This window comes from Symsagittifera roscoffensis, chromosome 7 (genome assembly GCF_963678635.1).
Source record: "Symsagittifera roscoffensis chromosome 7, txSymRosc1.1, whole genome shotgun sequence".
NCBI lineage: Eukaryota > Metazoa > Xenacoelomorpha > Acoela > Convolutidae > Symsagittifera > Symsagittifera roscoffensis.
The window spans coordinates 6868490-6891404 of record NC_087068.1 but is presented as its reverse complement, the minus strand read 5'-3'; the positions used below and the strand labels follow the sequence as shown (position 1 = coordinate 6891404).

Genomic DNA, 22915 nt, shown 5'->3' with positions numbered 1-22915 from the left:
TAAAATTAGGTACGGCAGTTTCTATTTTAGGGGAAGCATTTGCAACTTTTCTTTTTTTGAAAATCTGCCTGGTGTTTTGGTAGATTTTGCAAATTATCAATACCGAGCTACCTACTACTCATTCAATTTCACTATACTGCAGGAATTTCTCGGGGTAGAACTCTCACTTCAAATCCTTGACAAAAAAACAACCCTTTGAGACAAGCGACTTGGAACGATTCTATATGATTCAAAAAAAGTTTTATGAAAAATTTAATCGAGATTTTCAATTCTTTTAAATTTAGCTCATCCAGGTTTTTCACACGAGTATTGGTTGAACAGATACCTTGCGCTGATAAAAAAAAACTTTTTTGATGACCTAAACAATAGATTGTTTCAATCGAAGTCTTTGGGTTTTTTATAGTCGAGTTGATCAGTCTTTAAAGTTTTAGGTGGAAAAACCGTTGGGTTTTTTGGGCTCTGCACCAACAATTTAAGGGGAGTATCATTTGGAGGTGCATCTGGATCCTGGCGGAGGCGACAAGAGTGTAGCGTATTCGGAGGCAGATCGATGGGGGGGGGGCTTCGTATATATGCGCAAGAATTGAAACTTTTACCTCCACTTCGAGATTACAATATATTTGAGTCATTTGTTTAACCAACTGTTCTAAGCGACCGAGTACAAGCTATAATTCAAAGTTATAATCCTAATAAGCGTTAAATTAGTGCGGGTAGTTTGTTTCAACAGTTTTAAATAGTTTAAATAAGTAATTTGCTTAATTAAACTTCGATTAAAATGTGTTATTCAAAAATTTTTTAGAATTTTATTTTTTTGTTCAAATTTTGCAATGATGTTTTGGAAATTTTTGTATAGTTGTTTTTGAATTTTCGACGAGATAATTGTGCCGCGCGATTAAACAAAAGAGTGAGATATGTCTCTTCATGTTACAGTCACCCCTCAGTCTGTAAGACAATTGTCATCAATGCTGAAGGCGAGGGGAAAAAGAGATAGAGAATAATAGTCTTTTAAGGAGAGGCAAAATGAGGTGTAAATTGGTCATCCTTTAAAAGGTCAATGAAATGGAAAAAGACTTCGGGAAAAACTTCGAGGTTCATAATTGTCTCATTTGCTGACAAAAATTTAAATCACGTGAAATGAAATTAAGCATTCACTGGTGGAAATACTCATCAACCTAAAAAAATCAGGTGATATGAAAAAAGCGTGCGCGCGAACACATGTTGAAACAATTAAAAATATGCTTGTGGAGCCCAGTGACAAAAAGAAAAATTCACTGCGGACTCCACTTGCAAATTGTGGAATCTAGTTAAAAAATTGGTTGCGGAAACCACTGACAAATTTTTTCCTTCAATTCAATCCAATTGAAAAAATCCACTTGTCTGCAGAATCAAAAATAAATCTTGTTTAGCATTTTTCTCCAGAATTCGCATTGTCACTCGATTCTAAATGCGAGCAACTAGTGTTTATACACTTGTCCTTCGACAGCGTCAGATATCTGACTTCAGAGGCTGTGTGAAATCTTGCTGAATCCGATGCGAATTTTGCGGATTACAGAAACAAAGCATGCGGAATCCAAACCGCAACCAAAATACTCAAGCCTGGCATCTTAGTTTTGATCAAAAAATATGGCGCAAAGCTGCTTACTTTTAAAAAAATTAATCGGTTTAAGTTTCCACCTACGAGCTTAAAGCGCAAAATTTAAAGCACGTCAACTCTCCCAAATTGCCAAACTGCCATCTCTCAACCCCATAATTTTACAAAAAGTTATCACAGGCGAGACTTTTGTATTTGAACCCATGAGAGTTAAGAGTTTTTGGTTATACTCATAGAGTAATTTCAGATAATGTACACCGTCTGTTTGTCACGCTATCTTATTTTCGGCCGGATAGAACGTGCAATATCTTAGTCTAATATATATCAATCTTAATCTTACTCTGATATCTTCTAGTCTCAATAGATCTAGTGTACACAGTCGGTCTCTCTGGAGAAGACAACTATGTTCTAAGTTTAATTCAAATCGCTCTGGTACTGAAACTACAAGTAGTTTCAGCACTTCCAAATAAGTGGGTTGTTAGTTTGATGGAGTATGGTTGGCTAGTGTACAATATTTTGTAGAGATAAAACATCATAATAATATCCAATAATAAATTCCAGTTTAGACCTGGCTCGACCCATCCGGGGCTTAGAGAGTTTTAGTTTTTCAATATTCCATTGCAGTTGAGGATGGATGATGTCGTTCTTCTTTTAGAAATTGCGAGCATTTGTTTTCCTTGATTAGGAAGAAGGATTGTTATCCGTTATCGGTTGTTCGGATTTGGACGACCACGATACTGGACTCGTCGATATGAACTTATTCTTAAACTGTTGTTGTTGATCACGATTTTGGGAGATCGTATCAAGATTTCTGATTAATTGTGATGAGTGTTGATTTGGTTAGGTAGAGAGCAACAATGCTCCAACCTCGTTCGGATGTGGCATGAAGCTTGGCTTCGTGTGAAGTGCCTAGTGACTTGGATCTGTACGCATACTTCAACATCGAGATGGCCATTGGTCTGTTTCAATGTGTTTCCTTTGCTGCGATGCCAAGTCTCACTTCAAATCCTTTGAGTGTAAGGACTGTAGGCAGCAAACCGGATGTCTGATTGGGTTGTCAAGTTCCTTGCTGCTCGTCTTTGGGCTGTGTGAAATCTATATACTGCATTCTATTATTTACACATACAAATCTTTGTTAATTTCGTTTTTAGTTATGATCTTGTTTTAGTAGTTATCGCAAAAATGTTTTTGTTTAGTTCGGTTATTTCTAAGAGTCACTCTTCCTTGAGTAACTCTTGTTGAAAATAAGAGTGTGGTCACAAAGCGTTAGGCCGGCTATAGAGCATGCTCAGGACGTCCTCTTTGGTGGGTTAGGCCAGGAGTGGAGTATAATTTCATGCTCTCTTTTTTGTAGGGTCCTTTTTGTGTTCAACCTTTTGTGACTTTTTTTTACTGGTTCTTACGTTTTTTGTTTTGGTTGTGTCCTTTTCTCAAAAATCAAAATTTTTGGTTTGGGTTTGTTTTTTGACTTTTTTGTGTTTTATTCATTTGTGTTTAGACTTGAAAGTAGTCTTCAAAAGAGTAAATTATTCAGTGTTGAGCTGATTTTAATCCGGTTTGGGTACCGGGGGTTTTCTTTTTTAGTCATGCTGTTAGGGTGAGTTTTGTGAAGTTTAATAAGCTGCGTTGGTTAGTTTGGATTATTATATAATTTCTTTCCAACTGGGTTAAAGGAAAGCTTGAAACGTGTTCAAAGTTGTTATCAGTGAGAGTTAAAACTTAAATTCATTATTTTAAACAATTCTTCGTGGGCGAGCTGTGCGTTTGTCGGTAGGATTGTGGGCGAATGATTATTGAAATTTATAAAGAAGCGTCTTTGAAAAGGTTAGTACTGCTTTAAATTGATTTGCAACTTTCATTAATTTACTAGTTTGAAAATATTAATGTTACGGCTTTTGAGGAGTTGAAATTATCAATTGATTTGCTTTTTAAGTGTATTTAATGCATATGGGAAAGAATTTTATATACTGTTTTACTGCTTTAGTTTTTGCAATTTGTTAAAATAAAATTATGATTTTAGAAAAAAAAGTTCTTTGTTTTTTATTTCGTTTTTCTTTTTTGTAGATGATTGTGAATGATCGTGCTTGTAAAGGCTAGAAAAAAGGGAAAACATCTATAAAGAATTATTACTTTTTGGGAAAAAACGCCGTGGATGATTTCTGATGATGTTATTAATTTAGCTATCAAGCGAATGATGTATTTAGTTTGGAGAAGTGGTCAAAGCAATTCGAGTGCTTTTATCATTTTGTGATCTTCAGTGCTAGTTGACAATTCATATGGTGTATTATGGATGAGGTTATAAAGTTTGTGGTTATATCTGGAGTTTTGGATGAATTCTAGGATTGGGATTTAAACGGGTTGTAGGAATTCGTGTGGGACGTTTAGTGGGCGGGATTCGTCTACGTTGAAGTTTTTGGTTGAGGGATAGAATATATACATCTGGGTGTTGGGATCATATTTGCGGAGGATGCCTTGTAGGTTAGTATCTTTAATACAATAAGTGAAGTTGAGAGAATGGATTTTGAGATGTATTTGGAGTTAATGTAATGATATCTATGAAGAAATTGTCGTGCTGGTTTGTTATGAGTGTAATTATGTTGGATGAACTTATAGTAAGTATAAGTGTGTGTCTATTTTGTTCGTAACATGACGTCGTTTGAACAGTGCAAATCACTTTCTTTGGGTGAGAGGAAATGAAAGGTTAGTGGAAAGTTGTTAAGTTTGTTAAAATATGAATCATAAGCTTGGTTGTCACGGAGTGCTGCTGAAATGACATGTTCGTATTTTTATCTAGAGTATCGAGGTTGAAAACGTATGGTGTCGTAATGAAGATTTTTTCTGTTAGTTGTGGGTTAGCAAATTAATCGTCGTTCAAAAAGATGTCTTCGTTTGCTCTTATGATGTGATGGTCGTAGTGATCGATAGAATATTCATTAGCTTTGGGTGCGGTGAATCCGATGAGTGACTGTTTCGGAGTAAGAGCTGTTGTTAAAAGGTACAGTTGAGTGCTGCATTGTTCATTATTATATGGGGTGTTATATAATGGTATTGACAGTGGATTAGTGAAGTGATCAAATGATGTCCATGAAAGTGTTGGGTATAATACGTGCTCATTTACATAATTAGGATGTTCGTCATTAGGGTCCGAATGAAAGTAGGTGTATTGAGGCAAAAAGGGTAATCATACTTGACAAAATTCATTTGCGTTAGTGTGAAGTGGATGATTAACAATTGATTGGGCTGGTCCTTGGTGAGAGGGAAATGGAGTAATAAGAAATTTCTTTTTAAAAGTTCAATAGGCTCGGTTTGTAGTAGATGAAGATGGGTTTGACGAGGAAGTTGGCTTTGGCAAAGGGGCGTGATTTTTGAAGAGGGAGTTGGGGTTGATGGGTTTGATGATAATAATGATTGTGAGAGTTGGTGAATGGTTAGTGTTTAAGGATGCTGTAATTGTTGCTGGAGTGTGATAAAATTGTCACGTTCATTAGATATTTGTGAATTTACAGTGCTGTTGTTGTCGGAAAGTTCTCTAGTCAAGGGGGAATATGAGGGTGTTACATTAACAATAGAAGTGGAAGTGGAAGAAGGTTCAATTTTTATTCGAGAGTGAAGAGGTTAAAAAGAGGGCTGGGAAAATGTAGATGGGCTGGGTTCGGAGTTGGCAATTTTGTCAGGGGACCCGATATCTGAGTTATTAAACTGAGAAATAGTGATATACACAGTGGTATTTGAATTAGTATCTGAATCCATGCTGGATGAAGTGTTATCATGAGGTGATTCAGGTGGGGGAACGCAAAATTTATTACGACGGGCAGGTTGCTTTGAAGGTTGGCTGGGTAGGAAATTGAGCGATGGAGTGATCCAACTGGGCGGCTCATCGTGGGCTAAAAAGATGGTAGTTCTGAGAACGAAAATTGGTGGTATGTGGTTGTTCTATGATTTGATCGTGTGTGTCTTCCATATTAGATTGTTGGGTTAGAATATATGATGTGGGCTTTGTGGGTAATTAGATCTTGAAGAAATGAGGTCTGTCAGGGCTATGTTTCTGAAATTTTGTTGTAATAATGATAAAGGATAATATGATTTAGGCTTTGTAATTGTGGTGCCCTAGGTGCTGTATTTGTATTGTTTTGTGAATCAGCATATGTTTTCGGTGTTGTTGATAGTTTGGTATTGTATTCTTTTATTTGAGCGTCTTAAAGTATTTTATTTATTGATGTGGAGAAAATTCCGAAAAATCATGCAAAAAGTATGCGTGCTACGCTTGCTTGCTTGCTTACATGTGTGTGTGTATTGCGCATGTATTGTAAATTCCTTTTAGTAAAGAAAAAAGAAATCTCAGAAAGTTGAACATTGCATTAAATATAGTAAATATTTCTTAGATGTAGTAGGGCCATCCTAGAAAGGCAAGACGTTTTTTTTTTCAAATTTGCAAACTAAAAAAAATTTTTGGTGATATATCGTGTGGTCATTAATTTTTGCCAGTTAAGTAAAGATCGTCTTTTGAGGTCTTTAAAATATCCGCTGTAGTCTTGTGCGTAGATGTCTGAAAAGCCTTCAGCTTCTGCAAGTTTGCGTAAGTTTTGATCTATGGATTGCCGTTGTAGTGTGTCCATTTATGTGAGTATTTCTTGAAAATATTGTGTACAGATGTGGTGCTGAATGTCGGATTTAGAGTATTTGCCGATCGATTGTAAAATTTCGGGCAATAGCTCTAATAATTTTTGGTGAAAACTTTTTTAATGGTTGCATGAGTTTAGGGTACGGTGTGGGAAGGTAGTATTTATCTTCGTCAGGATTTAATTGTACACCATTGTGGCTGTTTTCTGATCCATATGGGACTGGTGTATCCCAAAAATTAAATCTGCCTGAAAGTGTATCAACAAAATGTCTTTGTTTTTATAGAATATTGGGATTCTTTTATAGCATCTTCTATCTTCAAAAACATATAAGGGTGATACTTTTTTCGGTACTAGTGCAATACCATAGTATGTTTCCTCGTAGTCAATGAAATTTGATCTGTTTCCTGATAGTGTATTTCCTGCATGAAGGATGTTCAGTACTGCAAGTGCAAGTGATTGTAGAATTTGTGTCCTTTCAAGTTCGCATAAATGATGTAGTGTTTCAAGTTCTGATAAAGACGTTTCTTGAAAAATTCTACTTTTCATGTAGTCTAGTTTTATGTCTAGGTGAATGTCATAATTAATTACGCCAAAATAAGTGTTGTTCATGAGTGATAGTTCTTGTAAACATGTACTGTCTTTGTCTTATGGTTCAAAATGATCCACCAGTGTTTCCTGTGTTTTTGAGGAGGTGTATGAATGTCCGTCACTGGGATGTATGAATTTTCGTCGCTGGTTGAGTGATGTGTTGCATGTGGTATGGTGATTAATTTTCCTCTATACATGTCGAAATCTTGTTCGTTTTCGACAAGAATTTCTAAATTTTGTGTTCTTTAAAATGGTTTGTTGTTTTTGCATGCAAGTTGTGTTTGTGGGTAAATTTGGAAACGTGTCCAATTATTTTCTGTATTTTTAATTTTTCTAAATTTATAATTACTGTGTCTCATTTTATCAGGGCTTACTTCTTCATACGGGATTGATTCAAGGAAAAACTTTTGGTGAAATAATATTTTTCTAACGTGTAACTTCGCTACTTGAAATGTAGTACAAGTGTCTTCGGGGAACCAAACAATATTTGCTTGTGTTTGTGTAGTGGGATTGCAGTATCCTTGGTCACTTTTGCAAGGAAGTCGGATTGTTTGATAAATTATGGTGTCATCTTTCGAATCTCGTGTTAATTGTACTTTTTCAAGTTGTTTTTTCTAATCAAAAAACATTATTTCTTTGTATCCTTTATTTTTACAATATGAGTGATTGTTTATTCCGATGCGTGGTATCCAATTTTTATCATGGAGATCGTAAGTTAATCTTCCATGTGCGCCGTGGAATGGAAATTTGTCGTCTAATTTTATATGACCTTGGTATCTTTCAAGTTTTGCTTGATAAGCAGAGTGGGAAGTTTATCAATTTTCTGTTTGTGCCTTTATTTGATGTAATTTTTAATCGGCTAGGTTCGTTTTTACAATCATCAGGGCTGAGAAGAAAAAATTTTTCGATATTACTTTGGTAGATAGATTCATGATCTAGTCTATTTTTATTTCCATTTGAGACTTGGGAGAATGTACTTTCTTTTCGGAAAATAATGCTGTGAATTTATATCCTGTTAATGTGGTAGCTCGGGCTTTTGAGTAAAGAGTAGCTATTGTGTTCGACGTTTCTATTGCTTGTGGTTCGGATTTTGCCTTGAGTGACTTGATTTATTGCATATTTATGTAGTGTTTTTTGTTCATTTTCTTCAAAGTCATAGTGTGGAACTTGTAAGTCTTGGGATCTTGTTCGGGGGTATGGGTTCCTATGATAGGGTTCTGAAATTTTTAAAAAGAGACGGGTTGTGAAGAATTTTATCTTTAAAAGATACATGTGTATGATAGTCCTGAGTATGGATTATAAAAAGTTGTATATCCAAGTGTCTTTTTTGTGTATCTATCGTAATTTTATATGATTTCTGTGGTTATAAATGGGGGACGAAAAGGTTGAGCTGTTGTATTTGGGGGAGCTAGGGGCAAGGGATGATAAATTTTATTATTTAGTTTTACAGTAATTTCAAACTTCAGTGTCAAGTTATCCTGTGTAACTATTTTAGGTTTTTGTATATCTTTGTGGATATCGTGTCAATATTGTATCCTATTTAGTGCCCAGTTGTGTAATCTATTACTATCGTGGTGTTGATCAAATAGTGGAGGAGTGCTACTAATGTATTCCAATCTAACCGAAGGGTATATTATTTACTGAATGTTCTCGATATCTAGCGTCGAGATTTGTAGCAAAATTTGGAGGAAATGGTGTTGATGAGGGTTGACTTAAGGAGGGGGTTGAGGGAAGTTAAAGTGTTTCTGGTAGTGACAAAGTTGTGTCAGATGAGACATCTTTGGGGTAGTTAACTAAATTTGGTTCACCTTGAGTGAAGACTTGTGTCATCCAACATGAGAGATATTGTGTTGTAGCGGTGGGATTAAAAGGATTTTCTCGAATTTGTTCAAATGTAGGGGTTGAACCTAAGTAATCTAATGGGATGTTTGAGGTGTTTTGTTGTGATGCTTTTGGGGGAGTACTTTGAATTGTAATACTGGAAAGGTCTATAGGGTTTTCTCTGAGTGACTGAGGTTTGTTGAATTGAACTCTGGGGGTTTGCAAATTTCTTTTTCGTCTTGGATGTATAATTTGTCTGTTTATTTCGAGCGTGTTTTGATTTTGGCGTAGGTGTCTTGCTCTGTTAAGATCTTGTTGGAGAGTGAGGTATACATTTTATACTGGCTCGTATTGTGTTTCGCTTACAGGTGCTTGGCAAATTACTGGTTCTAAAGGTTCGGACAATAGTGCGTGTCTTTCTTCAAATGTATATGGGTTGTCTTGAAAAAATATGCGTGTTGATGACTGGGGATTATTTGTCTGACTATTTTTCGATGTTGTTGGAAGTTGTTGGGATGTTGTTGGTGGGCACTGGTGTGGGGGTTGTTGAAATATTGTACCTGAGGAGGTGACAAGAATTTTTTAAAATTAATGTAAATTTGGGCTAGGGAATAAAAAATGATGAAAAATCGCAAAAAGTATTAGGAGGACGATGAATATTTCTAGGGTATCGGCAATTAGTATTATACAAAATTTTAATAAAATTGAAAAGTTTGAAAGAATAGCTTGAATATGGCTGACTGTTTGTGAAAGAAGCATTTGAAGAAGTGGTTCGTTCCGTTGAATTAATTTTTTGAGGCTTATTTCGCGTGTGGTTGGATTATTTTGTTGATTTTTTGACAAGTGGGTTGGATTTCAGCAATTCTCGGTGAGGGAAAGTTTGGATGGCTATTAAGGAGCTTCTTAGTTTTTTTCGTTCTTTTGGATGATTGGGAGTATCTATGAGTTATTCGTGTTTTCGGCTAAACGATCATGTCGATTTTGTTCTTAAGGCCAATTTAATATTTTTACTTGAGAGAAAGTTGAGGTCTTAGTTGGGACAATATTGTTGATTTTTGTTCTACTTGATAGTGGAGGGTTGCAATTTTAAGATTTTGTTCATTTCAGTTGTCAAATTTAAGCGGGTGGCTCATTTTTGATCTTGACTTCTTTTAATTATAGTTGAGGTACGGTTGAACGGTGATTTTTTGCTACGGTGATTTTTTGTCGACTAAAGAAGTCGTGTCGAAAATAAAGTGATGATTCCGAAAGGTTCTGATTGGCTGAAATTGAACTAGTTTGTTCAAGTGCTTTCCAGCATGAACTGTGAGAAAACGTATGGGAGTTTATAAACGACCTTCTGAAATGTGAAAATGTTAATCAATTTTGAAGTTGCTTCTGAAATTCACCTTCCTTAAAATTTTAGATTGTGGCATGAATGTTTTATAGTCTTTTTGTGGCTGATTTTGAAATCGCGTTGATTGTATACGTTGAGATTTTTCTTTTTGATCTTGTGGTAGAATTTTTTCTTCTAACTTTCGATTTTTTCTTTCTTTTTGAGGTATCTTTTTGTTATCTAAATTTTGAAATGTTTGTTTGCTAAATTCTATTTTATTTTTTTGTTCTTAGAGTTTTTGGATATAGTTTTGCTTTTGCTTTTACTCAGTGTTTTGATTTTGCTTGTACTCAGAGTTATCGTGAATAATTTCTATTCCTGTCAAAGAGTTTGACTGAGTCAGCTCGCAAAGAGCGTACTCTTTCGGGTAGTAAAGTAAAAGTTTGTTTCGGTGTTGAACAATTTTTTTTTGTTTGAGTTTATAAGTTTGTATGTTACATCAGTGGGTATATCAATTGTTTGATATGGTCCTTTTTGGAGTGGTTGTACCTTTTCAGAAATTCATTTTTGTGTTGTAAAATTTGGTGTTATAACGTATGTTCCAATTTTTAAGTTTGTAGCTGGTGTGAATCGAAAATTTATTTGGGAAAAAATTAGTTTGTCTTTATAATAATTTTGTTGCTACTTTTTGAAGAATTTCATTGTGTTTTTTATCTCTGTTTAAAATCCATTCGGTGTGTGTACCGGAAGCTAAATTTAAAATTTCTGGATGATGAAAGGGATCTACATCGTGGGTATATAGTGGTAGATTATAACATATTTATTCTTTTGTGGGTTGACAATAACTTTGAGTTTTTTTGAAGATTTTGTAGTGAACATTATTTGTTTTCGTGGTTTGTGATCGAAAACCATTTCATAGGGTGATTATCCCAAATTTGTTGTGATTTAAGAATTAAAGGATAAGGGGAATAGTTTTACATCTGATGACTATTCAGTACATCGTGTATCATTTCTGTTAATGATGCATCTGAGGTATTCTTGTAATAAACGATTCATGCTTTCGACTAGTCAATTAGTCCAAGAAGCATGAGATGTACGTGGCTTGGGTTTAATGTTATATGAGTGGCATAATGTGATTTTTTCGTTGTTGATGAATTCAGTACCATTGTCTGTAACAAGGTTTTTGGGGTAATCCGAGTTTTGCTATCCAGTGTTCATAAACCGTTGTTTATGCTTAATGAGCATTACAATGGGGTACTGGGTTGAGTGCTACGTAATGTTTATATGCGTCGGCTATGACCATTATATATGTGTTTCCTTCTGAGGATGGTGATTTTTCTCCTTTTGTGTCGAATTAAATTCTGTAGTTGAAGTATAAACTTTGTTCTTTAAAATCTTGTTTTTCTGTAACTTGTTTCTGATTTAGGTATGCTTTGCTTAATTGACATGTTATGCATTCGTTGCATAAACTTTTAAACCAAATTGGTGCATTTGGAAACTACAAGTTTTGAGTAAAATTTGAGTATGTTTTTTTCTGATCCTGCATGTCCATTAGTGTTTAAGGAATGTGAAAAATGAAACGCTAGAAGTATCATACTTGAAGGTAAACAGGGTACTTTGGGATCGATTGTTTGGTATTCTATAAGATCAGTGATTTCATTTATGGCTATATTATTGAACTTTCGAAAATATCTAAGCAAAATTTTATTTCCTAGAATTGTGATATCGGCTTTAATTGGTTTGGTTTTGTATTTGTGCCAAAATTTCAACTTTCGAATAACTGGTTCAAGGTTTTGATGTTTTTTGAGTAATTCTAGTGTTTTTTTCTGTGTTCGCTAGGAAATTGTTTTCAATCTCTACTTTTGATAGAGGTTTAGTATCTAGAGTATCATGGAGGTTAAGGACTTGGTTTATTGTGTATTTTGAGTCATCTTTTTGCGGGCCTGATAAATTTATATTATCAGTTAGGTTCTCTTTCACTATTAAAGGAAATAGATCTGTCTTATAGGAATTTTGTTTGATTGGTTTTTGTTGTGTAGTGTTTTCAATCCATGATGATTATAGTATTGGTTTAAATTTAGTTTTTCCTAGTAGATCTAATTCGTAGTGATTGTTTTGAAAATCTAAACATAGTAGAAAATGTTGTAATTTGTTTATTTGTGATTGATCTATAATCAGTTCTTACTGCATATTTGCCTTGTAATTGTGGTGAAGTTTCATCTTTCGCAAGAAAAAACTTAAAATTATGTGGTATTTCGACGTTTGTTTTCCTTGTTAACAATTCAGTTGGCGTATTTCTACTAAGTGTATCGGGTAGTGCGAGGTTTTTTCCTGCTTTCCAAACTATGTGTAGGTTTGAAAATTTCATTAAATTTAGTTGAAATCTATAAACTCTATTGTTTGGGTTTGATTTCTGTGTGAAAAGAAAAATTATGGGTTTATGATCTGTAAATAAAACTGTTGGATGTTTTGATCCAAGTATTAAAAACTCATATTCTGTGAGCGTATATATTATGGCTGTGCATTCTCTCATGAGAACAGAGAGTCTAAGTTCAGCTATGTAAAAAGTCTCGAATTTGCTGAAATGATGTTTATTTCATTTGTTCCCCTTATTGTATTATTGCTGCACCGATGCCAAATTAGAGGCGTCGCACACTGCATAAAATGGATGATCGGGATCTGGGATTGTGTTTGAAATTTGTTCAGTGAGAAGAGTTTTGATTTCTATAAATCTTGTTTGATGTTCTGTTGTCCATTCAAAAGTATTATGTTGTCTGAGGATGTTATAGAATGGTCTTGAGTATAACTGCATTTCTTATACGTTTTTACTTAAGAAGTTCATCATTCCGACAAATTTTGGTATTTTCTTTTTTTGGAAGGTAGTTGAAGTTTTTTGATTGCATCTCAGCGAGATTTTAATGGAGTTATAGTGTTTCTTTCTATAATATGTCCCAGAAATTTTACACGTGCTAGAAAAAAATATGATTTATCCGGGGCTGATTTCATGATTCGTTTTGTAATGTCTGATGATATTATTCTAAGACAATGAACATATCGTCTTTTGTTTGTGATTGCATAAAAACATCGTCTAAACATGTGATTGCTTTTTTATAAAGTATGAGTGGTCGGAAAACTTTACTCATGAATGCTGAGAAAGCTGCTGCTTCTATGGAGATTCCATAGAGTAGTCTAATGAAATTGTATTGCTGAATTCCAATAACGATTGTTCGTCTAATGGCATGTGATTATATGCACTATTCAAGTCTGATGTTGTGCAGTATTTACCGTTTATTTTTCTGAGAGTTACTCAAATTGGTTCGATAGACCTATTACATTTATTTTTATCAATGAGTGAATTGAGGTATCTTGCATCTAGAACTTTTTTCAATGATTCTCTTTTCGCTAAAAGGATAAAGGGTTTTATAAATAAGTTTCCTTTTGGCTGTTCTTCTATATTTACTGGGGAAATGATTTCATTTTGTTCTAGTTTGTCCAGTAAGCGATTAACTTTGTCTTGCAAGTGAATTGAAACTTTACTTGCTCGTTTTCTTTTGAAAACTACATCAAGTTTTAGAGGTAAATGTAATGGTGAATTTACTTTTGCAACATCAAATTTAGATGTTGCGTAAACTTTTGGTTATTTCAATAGTAAATCGGCTAATTGTTCAAATTCGTATTGTGTTATTTGAGTGTTGACAATTGAACATTGTTAGGAATTTTTTGTTGTTCTGCTGTGTATTTTGATATTTGAAATGTTGGTTTGGAGTGAGGTGTTTTATGTGAAATAATCTGTGTTGCGTTTTTCATGGCTTATTATAATTTTTATTGATAGTTCTAAGATTTTAATTACTCTATACGCTACTTCTTTTGTGGGAGAAGTTGTTGCGTTAGTTTCACAATAACCTAAGAGTCCTTGAGGTAGGTTTTTTTTGTATGGAGAATTGTTATATACATGTAGGGAATTTATGTCTGAGTTTGAATTTTTCATGTATTTGATAGATGAAATTATTACTCGGAATGGGTCTGAATTCAAGATCAGACATATAGAGACATTGTTTATTTGTTTTCTTATCGTCTTGGTGAACTTGTTTGATTGAGAAGTTGTAAACACTACCTGCTAGTGGTTTCAGATGTTTCCGTTCCTGTTTGTATATGGGGTAGAATTTGGAGAAAAATGGTGAGTGATTGTTTATTGTTTGAAAAAATGTTAGAGCTGTGTTTTTCCTTCTTGTGTATTTGATTTTATATGGATCCTGTTGTTTAATATATTTATAGTTGGAACATATTTAGTATTAAATAGGTGGGATTCCAATGATATTAATTTTTCTATCTGTAATATGGAAGGTTTGTTTAAACGGTTTGCTTAAGAGTTTATTTTGTTCCATTGTTCTAGTGGGAACAAAGAAGAGTTGGATTTTTCCGTAACTTGTTAAACTTGATCCTTATTCTGTCGCTAGTCTGCTTGTTGTGTTAAACGGTATTAAATTTGGATTTAATGTTTTTATTTCAATCCAAGCCGGGATGTTGATGATGTTTGATTCCGCTCCGGAATCTATTAAAAAGTCAATTTCAAGCTCTGGTGTTTAGAAATCTTTGCTTTTTGGGCTTTCTAGGAGAACTGGAATTGTCCAAATATTCTCTTTGGGTAATTGCGTTTTATTTGGCATGTTGTGATAAATATGATTTGTGCTTGAACTTTCTGTGGATTTTACCTTTGCTAATTCTTTTTCTGGGTTATCTATTATTTTGTTGTTGTTTATAGGTCTGTCAAAATAATTTTGAAGTAAGTAATCATGATTCTGATAGAAATGTGATTTTATCGGCTGTTCTTATATAATTGGTTTGTAATCAATTTCAACTTAAATCATGTTAATTGAAATTGCGTTGTCTGTATTGCTTTCACTATCTGTGGATTCGCAATTTATGGGATTTAATTGTAATTCTGTGCTTTCTGTATTATCAAAACCAGGGGGGTCTGGTTGAGTTTCTTTTTTTAACTTGATTGATTTGTCTTTGATGTTTGCGTGTACTACTCCTATAATGTTGTTGTGATTTTTGATAACGTGTGATCTTCCTAGTTAATGATTGAGAGTAGTTTCTCTGTCTGTTGTAATATTTTGAGTTTCTGTTTTGTGAATTGTAGCGTGATCTATTTTGATAGTTATTACATTTTGATCTTTGATGGTTCGATCTGTTGTTAGAATAATTGCGTGATCTATTGTTTTGATATTGATGATTTCGATCATTTGAATTTTATCTATTTCTATTGTTAGAGTATTTTCTATTTCTATCATACGAAGGATTTCTGGATCGATCATGTGAACAGTTTCTTTTTCGAGAATTTGAATGGGAGCTGGTATCAAACGAATAGTTGGTTCTGTTAGAAATTTATCTGGAGTAGTTTTTTCAATATTGATTATTTCGACTGCTTGATCGACTATGTCTTTTTTGTGAGAAGTTTCGTGAGTTTCTTTGATTTGCAGATCGTCCTCGATAGTTAGAATTGTAAGATGATTGTTGTATAGAGTAGTATGCGTTATTTGGGAGTTGTTTTTCCTGAACTATTTTTTACTATGGATGTTTTTGTTGGGTAAATTTTCATCTACCCAATCCATTTTTTGAATTCTTTAAAATTTGGGTTTTTCTCGTAGACATTTTAGATTTCTGATAATTTTGTCTAACATTGATTTTTTCAGATAATTCTGTATCGGAGTAATAAATATTTGTTAAGTAGTGGTTTGGATGTTGTTTACATAATGTAGCTTTAGGTTTTCTGGTTCTTCTAATTTCATAGTGATCTATGTTTATGCATGTTCTAGTTTATCTATTAGTTTTGTAAAGTCTGAGTCTAGTTCTCGGATTGCGTAAGGATGTGATGCACTCTTTTTTATTGCTATTTTTCGTAATTAAGACGTTAGAATCATCATTAAGATTTCTGTCATCTTTGTATTTTATACTCATGCTTATTGAGTGAATATGCTTTTCGGACTAGTGGTTTAGTTCTTACTGCAATTTGTTTAACTGTTTCATTGGGTAGTCTACAAAATTCATTGCAAAACTCTTTGATGTTGTTTGTTTCTTTCAGAATCAAACATTTTTGAAAATTCTTGGGTGAATATTTTCCAATCTGATTTTATTTAAAAAGGTAAAACTGAAAATTGTTTTTGGGCTGCGCCGTCAAGTGTGGTTTGGATTAAGGCTGTGCGTCTGTGTAACCAATTTCGATGAAGCGACGTTTTTACTGGTTCAGGTCCTATATTTAAAATTAAATTAGCTGTGACTGCATTTAGATAATCAACTACAGAGTATTCAGGATCTGTGCCGGTGAAAACCATAAGTGGCTTATTCGATGGTTTTGATGATCCACCCTTTAGGTATGGATTCATAGTCATTTGTAGTGATTCTGCGGCATTTGGTATTTAAAAAAGTTTGTAAGTTGGCTTTTAATTATTTCATGTTGTTGTATGTAATACGGCAGTGGAATTTCGTTATGCATTTGAGTTGGTTGGTAAAATTGTGTTTTGACTGGGTTTTGTGGTTGAAAAATATTGTTGTATGATGTTGGATTATTTCTAGGTTGTCGTATTTATTCATCTCGTGCATTTGGTTCGAAAATATCTAGTTGATTAATGCTGTAAGAGCGAGGTCTTTGGCTTGAATAGAATCATTGATGATTTTGATTATAATATTCCTCATCATCTGATGGAAAATAATTAGCTGTATAAAAAGGGGGTTGATTTCTAGTATATTATCTGTTTGTATTATATTTTTTTGTTGAAAGAATGGGTAATTTTCACTTCGATATTGTGAAGATCGTGGTTGGTCATTAAAATTTACTGAGTTTGAAGTTGGTTGTGGTATATTTTGACTTTGTGAGTATGAATAAGTCTGAGTATTCATATTAGAAATTTTGTTGTTTTTGATCTTTTCACATAATTATAATTATATTCTGCGAAATTATTTCTATGTGATGTTTTTTGTTTATATGATGGTTTTGTTTTTGCCCGAAATGTTTGGTTATCCATTCCTTAGTATTTTTGAACAACAGAGGGTTTTACTGAGGATTGTGTGATTGTTTGTTGTATTGTTGGGTTTTTTGATTTTCGAGTATTAAAGTTGGGTTGAATAGGTGAAATGTTTTGTTGTGCTGTTGTTGTTGTTGTTTCATGTAATTTTTCACATATGAATTGTGATGGCGTTTAGATATCTTGTTGTGAAAGACTTCTTGATTCGCTTAAGTTGTCTTGATTAATGAAGGTAGAGTTTAAACTATTACTTCCTGCTCTTTCAGGAAAGAGTGACTTATAGTTTAAAGGTGTTGCGTCGATTGTAAGTGAGTATAATTTAACATAATCTTTGTGAATACAGATTGTGCTAATTGCTTGGCTTGATATATCTGTTGTTATATTAATAATTGAATCAAGAGACCATTCAGGGTCCCAAACATAATCTGTTTGTTCTGCTAATATAGTTTCATCATCTGTGTTTTGTGGTCCAAAATTTTTTCTTGCTAGTGCTATAAGATCAATATTATGAACAAAATAATCGATTATGAACAATGCTAAGAATTTTTTTTAGATCGTGTTTAACATGTTGTGTTATGTCATTACTAGTTAGATTTTCACGGATTGCATTTAAAATTTTAGAAAATATTTTATTTCTTCTCCTACGGTTGTATATCGGGATGTTTGAGTTGGTGAACCGCCTTGAGGTTCTTTCAATTCTAGTATAGATAAATAGCTATAATTAAGTGAAAATACATTCTTTGTGAATATTGAATTTGCTCTTTGTGAGTTTTGGTGTTGTATATTTTTTATGTTTTCTGTAAAAACTTTTGAAAATTCAATATCTACGTCATCAATTTGAATGAGATAATTGTCGTGAAATGAGTTTGGTGAACTGATTTCTAATGTGTAGATTCCATATTGCGATGTAATTTTGCATATGGCTTTGAGATAGTGGTCAAGAAATTGTCTTTTTTTGCATCGGGAAACTCTTTTGTGCATGGGCTATCTCCTTTTTTTGAATAAATTTACGATTACTGTACCTGTCCCCGAGCGTCAGCTTGTGGATGCAACAAAACTGGGAGTACGGGATTTTCTTCAAGGTTATCTTCATTTTGAATCGTTTCTGTGTTTTAAAACTGTTAATGTGTATTTATCAATGTGTCTTAATGGTTGATTCAATTGTACAGACGTATTGGTTTGTTTGTGTAGGACTTTTTCATTCTGCGTTTTCCTTTTAATGATGCTGGTGACGTGGTTTCCGAGTCAGAAATATATATTTGATCGTCAAATTGATGATTTTCACTTATTGAGTATTTAAAAGTGTAGAGTTCTTGTATTGCGCTTGTTTCTGATTCTGAGACTGCGTTTATTTGTTTTGAAAACCGTTTCCTAATATTTTTTTTTTCGTTTGTTAATAATTTTTTTTCTTAGTGTTTGTCTTTTGTACTTATATGTACTATTGTTTGTCTGTGTGGTGTGATTACGAAACCGTATCTTTCGTCGTTAATTTTACAGTTGTCTAATACAATTGTTTGTTTGTTTCCTAAATTGTCTCTTGAAATAAGGTTTAGGAAGATGGATAAATTATTGGGGTTAGTGATTTCTAGTGTCTTAAACTGTTAGTTCTTTCGATTTTTGTGGTTAGCTTTTCTTGGAGCGTAAATTGTCGGGTTGGAGTGAAAAACATATTTCGATTCGTGAGAATGAATTTCAATTGCTCGTGAATAATTCTAAGTTAAGATAGACTTACCTAATCTTACTTAGGGTTTGTGATTTGTGATCAAGGGTTGGAGAAAGGTAAATCGATCCAGAAAGTTCAGGTATAATTAGAACACAAGTAGTTCGTTAGATACTATTTTATGACTTACTAAGTTTAAGTGTTTTAGCCTGGGTCATTTAGGAGGAAGGAAATCAAGTGAAGGATGAGTAACGGAAGTTCTTCACTGTTTCTTCTAATAAGAACGGTTAGTTTTTTGAAAAGTTTCTGTTAATCCTGGGTCGTTAATAATCGATGTTTGAGGTCGATAGACGCGAAGTAATTTGGGAGGGGGAGAACAAAATTGTTCTATTTGGTCCAAGGATAAGCCTTGATGATCAGAAATTTAGGTTTAATTTAATTTAATTTAAAGATCCAAGGGAAGCGTTGATGATCTGGTATTTTAATGAAATTAATTTTAGTGAAAACAAGGATAGGCCTTGATAACTTTAGATAAAAGATTAAGTTAAGAAAAAGTTAAGGTTTTAGTTTTGATGTTGTTAGTTTTTGAAAATTGCTGTTTTGTTTTAGGTGATGAAGCTGGGATGAAGGAATGGTTTATATATATTACGCTTTATAATAACTAAATTTGTTATTTTTATATACAATAAACTTTTTTCCAAGATGTTTTAATTTACTGCAGCTTTTTGGAGGAGAACAACTAGTGTTGTTTTCATCAGTCATTATTGTATGATTTCTAAGTTTAGCGCCATGAAGGTTAGTGAAAATTTTCTTCAAAATTTTATGTCAGTAAATGAAAATTTTTATTTACTGCTGGAAGTATTCTAAATATAAAAGCTTGATCTGGTTTTTGTCGTATGATCATGAAATCGATTGGTAGGTTTCTTCCTAATCGAATGTCGTGCCTTGTTCGAGTTCTTCTTCCAGTACCGTGTATTTCTCGTAATGTTCGCATAATTGGCGATGACCTATTGAGTCGTAGAGAAATGTTGTATTTGTCTAATTCTAATCTAATGTTCTGGTTAATGTTTCTAATCTAATTTTGTTAAGGTCTTGTTTGATTTCGAGATTACAGTTTTCATCATATACTGCGCAAGCAATTGCAAACTTATTTTAATGTTTATACGTAACTGTATAACTACTTTCTTATTTAAATTACTTGTAGGTCTCATCGCAGTGGTCGATACAGTAGTTATAGTAGAAGACTTACACGACTGCACAACCTACTCGGAGATGACAAAAATTGAAGAACTAGAAAAAATTTTTGAGCGCGTGTTCAACTTAACAGACGAGTTTTATCAATCCGAAGTGAAAGATTTGGAGATAGATTTGCCCTTCGTAGTTGCGGTAGGTGACCAGTCGTCCGGAAAAAGCAGCGTCCTGAGCAGCCTCGCCCAAGTGCAACTTCCCGTAGGGGCGGGCACGGTTAGCAAGTTTCCGCTGAAAATAGTATCTAGGAAATCAAATGAGCCTCATTACTCATTATCTTCAAAAGTTAGTAACAAAGAAAGTGTCAAATTGGAGGATTTGAATGACGTTACAACAGAAATTGGTAATCTTGCGGAGCAATTAGCACCTGAAAATGGCTTCAGCTTTGACGAAGTGACACTAAACTTGCAAGACCCTAGAGCTCGGAACGTGACGTTTGTGGACTTGCCCGGAATCATTCACGCACCGGCCAAGAACCAGCCAAAACATACCGTTAAAGAAGTTAAGGACATGACTTTGCGTTATATTGAACAAGAGAATGCAATTGTATTGTGTGTCGTGGATCTGACCAAAGATTTACAACTGAATGCAATTTTCCACCTATTCGAAGGTATCGATGAAGAGGGCGAGAGGACTATAGTTGTTTTCACGAAAATCGACCAGGTAAAAAAGGAAAAGCTTAAAGTAATTATGGATGAAGTTGAAAACAAACAAAATTTTCACGTGTACAAGCACTTTTTCTTTGTTAACTCGGCAATCGAAATAGAGAATAAGTACTTCAAGGACGAAATATACAAAGAAAACATAATACCAAAGGAAAACTGCACTGTGAAAAAACTGTATTTCAAAGTTTGCGACATTATGATCAAGCAAGTGTTTGCCAGCTTCTCAGTCAATTGGAAAGTCGTCAAAAACTTTGAAGTACAAACTTCGGTTGACCTTCAGCTGCTGTCAAGTGAACTGGGTAACTGGGATAAAAGTGACATCCTAGGCCTCATAATTGACGCAATTCGAGACTTCCTCGGGGGAAAATTCAACACCGATGTTGAAAAAGATGACGTTTTCTCGGAATATCGCCAATGCTATAGAGAGTTCAGAAAAGAATTTCAGGACGCAATGAAAAGCAAGATGTGTGAGGAAAAGTTAAACAGCCAGCTCGTTGAAAAACTTCGGTGGGATGAACCTCTAAATTTTCATAACTGGGACAGTTTCAAAGGATACTTCTGGAAAATTCTAGAATGTTACAAGGCGCCGGCCCAGAAGTGCCAAGCTAAAATACGAATGATAAATGAGCATTCGATATCTGAAATCATTGAATCGATGTTGCCTGGTCAACATAAACACAAGGAGTTTCTGATGAATGAAATTTTAATCATATTCAACAAAATGGGCGCGGAGCTGGATGAAGATCTACGCAAAATGCATGAGAAGGAGAAGCTCATGTTCGTTGACGACGAATTGTTTGCTAGCACTCTGGAGACTTTGAAATCGGCAACCAGGAAAGAAGTAAAAACAGTCGACAATAAGATCGAAACCTTCGCAGGTGATGTTCTTGAGGGAGCAGGAGAAATTGCCAAAGCAGTAATTAAAGAAAGTCACCCACTTGCAAAGGTAGGCGTGGAAATAGCTGAAACACTGGGATCAAAAAGCGATCAACCAGAAGAAGAAAAACCTGAAAAATTTGCTCTGAAAACTTACGAGCAAACAACAGCAGCACTTCAGAAAATCACTCTGGACAGGCTTTGCACAGCGGTTCCATCAACTATTCGCTACTACCTGAATGAATGTGTCAGAGTAAAGATTCAGCAAATTGTCAAAAAAGACAGTGAGTTTCAAAAACTTCCTTGGGAGTTGTCAGAGAAAGAAAGGCGACGTGAGGAGCTTCGGAGGCAGAAAAAAATGATCGAGCACTGGGAAGAAGAGCTTGAAAATTTGAGAAAAGATTATGAGAGGGCACTTCGTCCTATTTCGGCTTCATCCAGTGATCACTAATCCAATCCGTAGACTTCGGAAACATAATTTGTTTCCAGTTTTTATAATTTTTAAACCTTTATTTGAGTTCTGTTGTAACAAGAAACTGACAGCCTCCCGGGTTGACAAAAAATGCCTATTATACATTTTCATACTATTTCATAGATCAAAAACAATAGCATGAAAAGAGCATGATAAGCATTTTTTCCACACCATGAAATTTTATGACAAGCATTGTGAGTTATGACTGGAGTGTATAACTCATAGAGTAATTTCGGATAGGGTACACCGTCTGCTCGTCACGCTATCTTATTTTCGGCCGGATAGATTCGTGCAACTTCTTAGTCTAATACCGATCCTAATCTTACTCTTATACTATCTAGTCTCAGGTTGTTTAACTAGTCTCTGCTAGGCTCAATAGATCTAGGGTATACTGGTTTATTGCGGCTGCTGAAGTGCTCGGGAGAGTCCAACTAATTTCTAAGTTAAATTCAAATCTCTCTGGTGCTGAAATTACAAGTAACTTCAGCACTTACAAATAAGTGGGTTGTTAGTTAGATGGATCATGATTGGTTAATATTAAATACTTTACATTGGTAAAACATTTAATTTATCCAATCATAAAATATAGTTTAGATCAGGTTCCACCCATCCGGGTTTTACAGAGTTTTTTAGAACAGTTCTTCTGTAATTCAAGGATGGATGATGGACGTTGGTATTTGGCGGACATCATAATTTTCTTCCGCTTCTTCTTGTGACAACGACTGAGTCTCTGCAACAAAATCAATTCTGATTTCAGAATGGTTGGCTATGTCAGGTTTTTCTGTTCTTCGGGGAGAACTTCTTTTGTGTCTGATCTAGCTTGGGAATGGCGTGGAGATTGTGCGTGGAGGGGATGCCTGGTTACTCGGATCTGTACGTATACTTGAACATCGAGGTGGTCATTGGTCTAGTTCAATGAAGTCCTTTTCTGCGAAGTCAAGTCGTACTCTAAATCCTTTGAGTTGTGATTGTGAGCGGCATATCGATTGTAGTTGGTCATTCTCTCTCGAGTGTAGTGGGGTCGTTTTGTCT

General features: G+C 34.3%; 2 protein-coding genes across 2 annotated transcripts in view; one reads left to right on the top strand and one right to left on the bottom strand.

The window, feature by feature from the left end:
* The window catches only part of LOC134851742 (coiled-coil domain-containing protein 63-like), a gene marked incomplete in the record, with an annotated part of 375128 nt that overhangs the window by 107306 nt on the left and 244907 nt on the right, over positions 1-22915 (bottom strand).
* On the top strand, positions 19895-21862 carry LOC134851871 (interferon-induced GTP-binding protein Mx-like). Its single transcript, XM_063868148.1, has one exon. The coding sequence runs from the start codon at positions 19895-19897 to the stop codon at positions 21860-21862; it is 1968 nt and encodes a 655-aa protein (XP_063724218.1).

Excerpts from the sequence above, each read along its gene's own strand:
- LOC134851871 (XM_063868148.1), top strand. The coding sequence starts at position 19,895 with ATGACAAAAATTGAAGAACTAGAAAAAATTTTTGAGCGCGTGTTCAAC.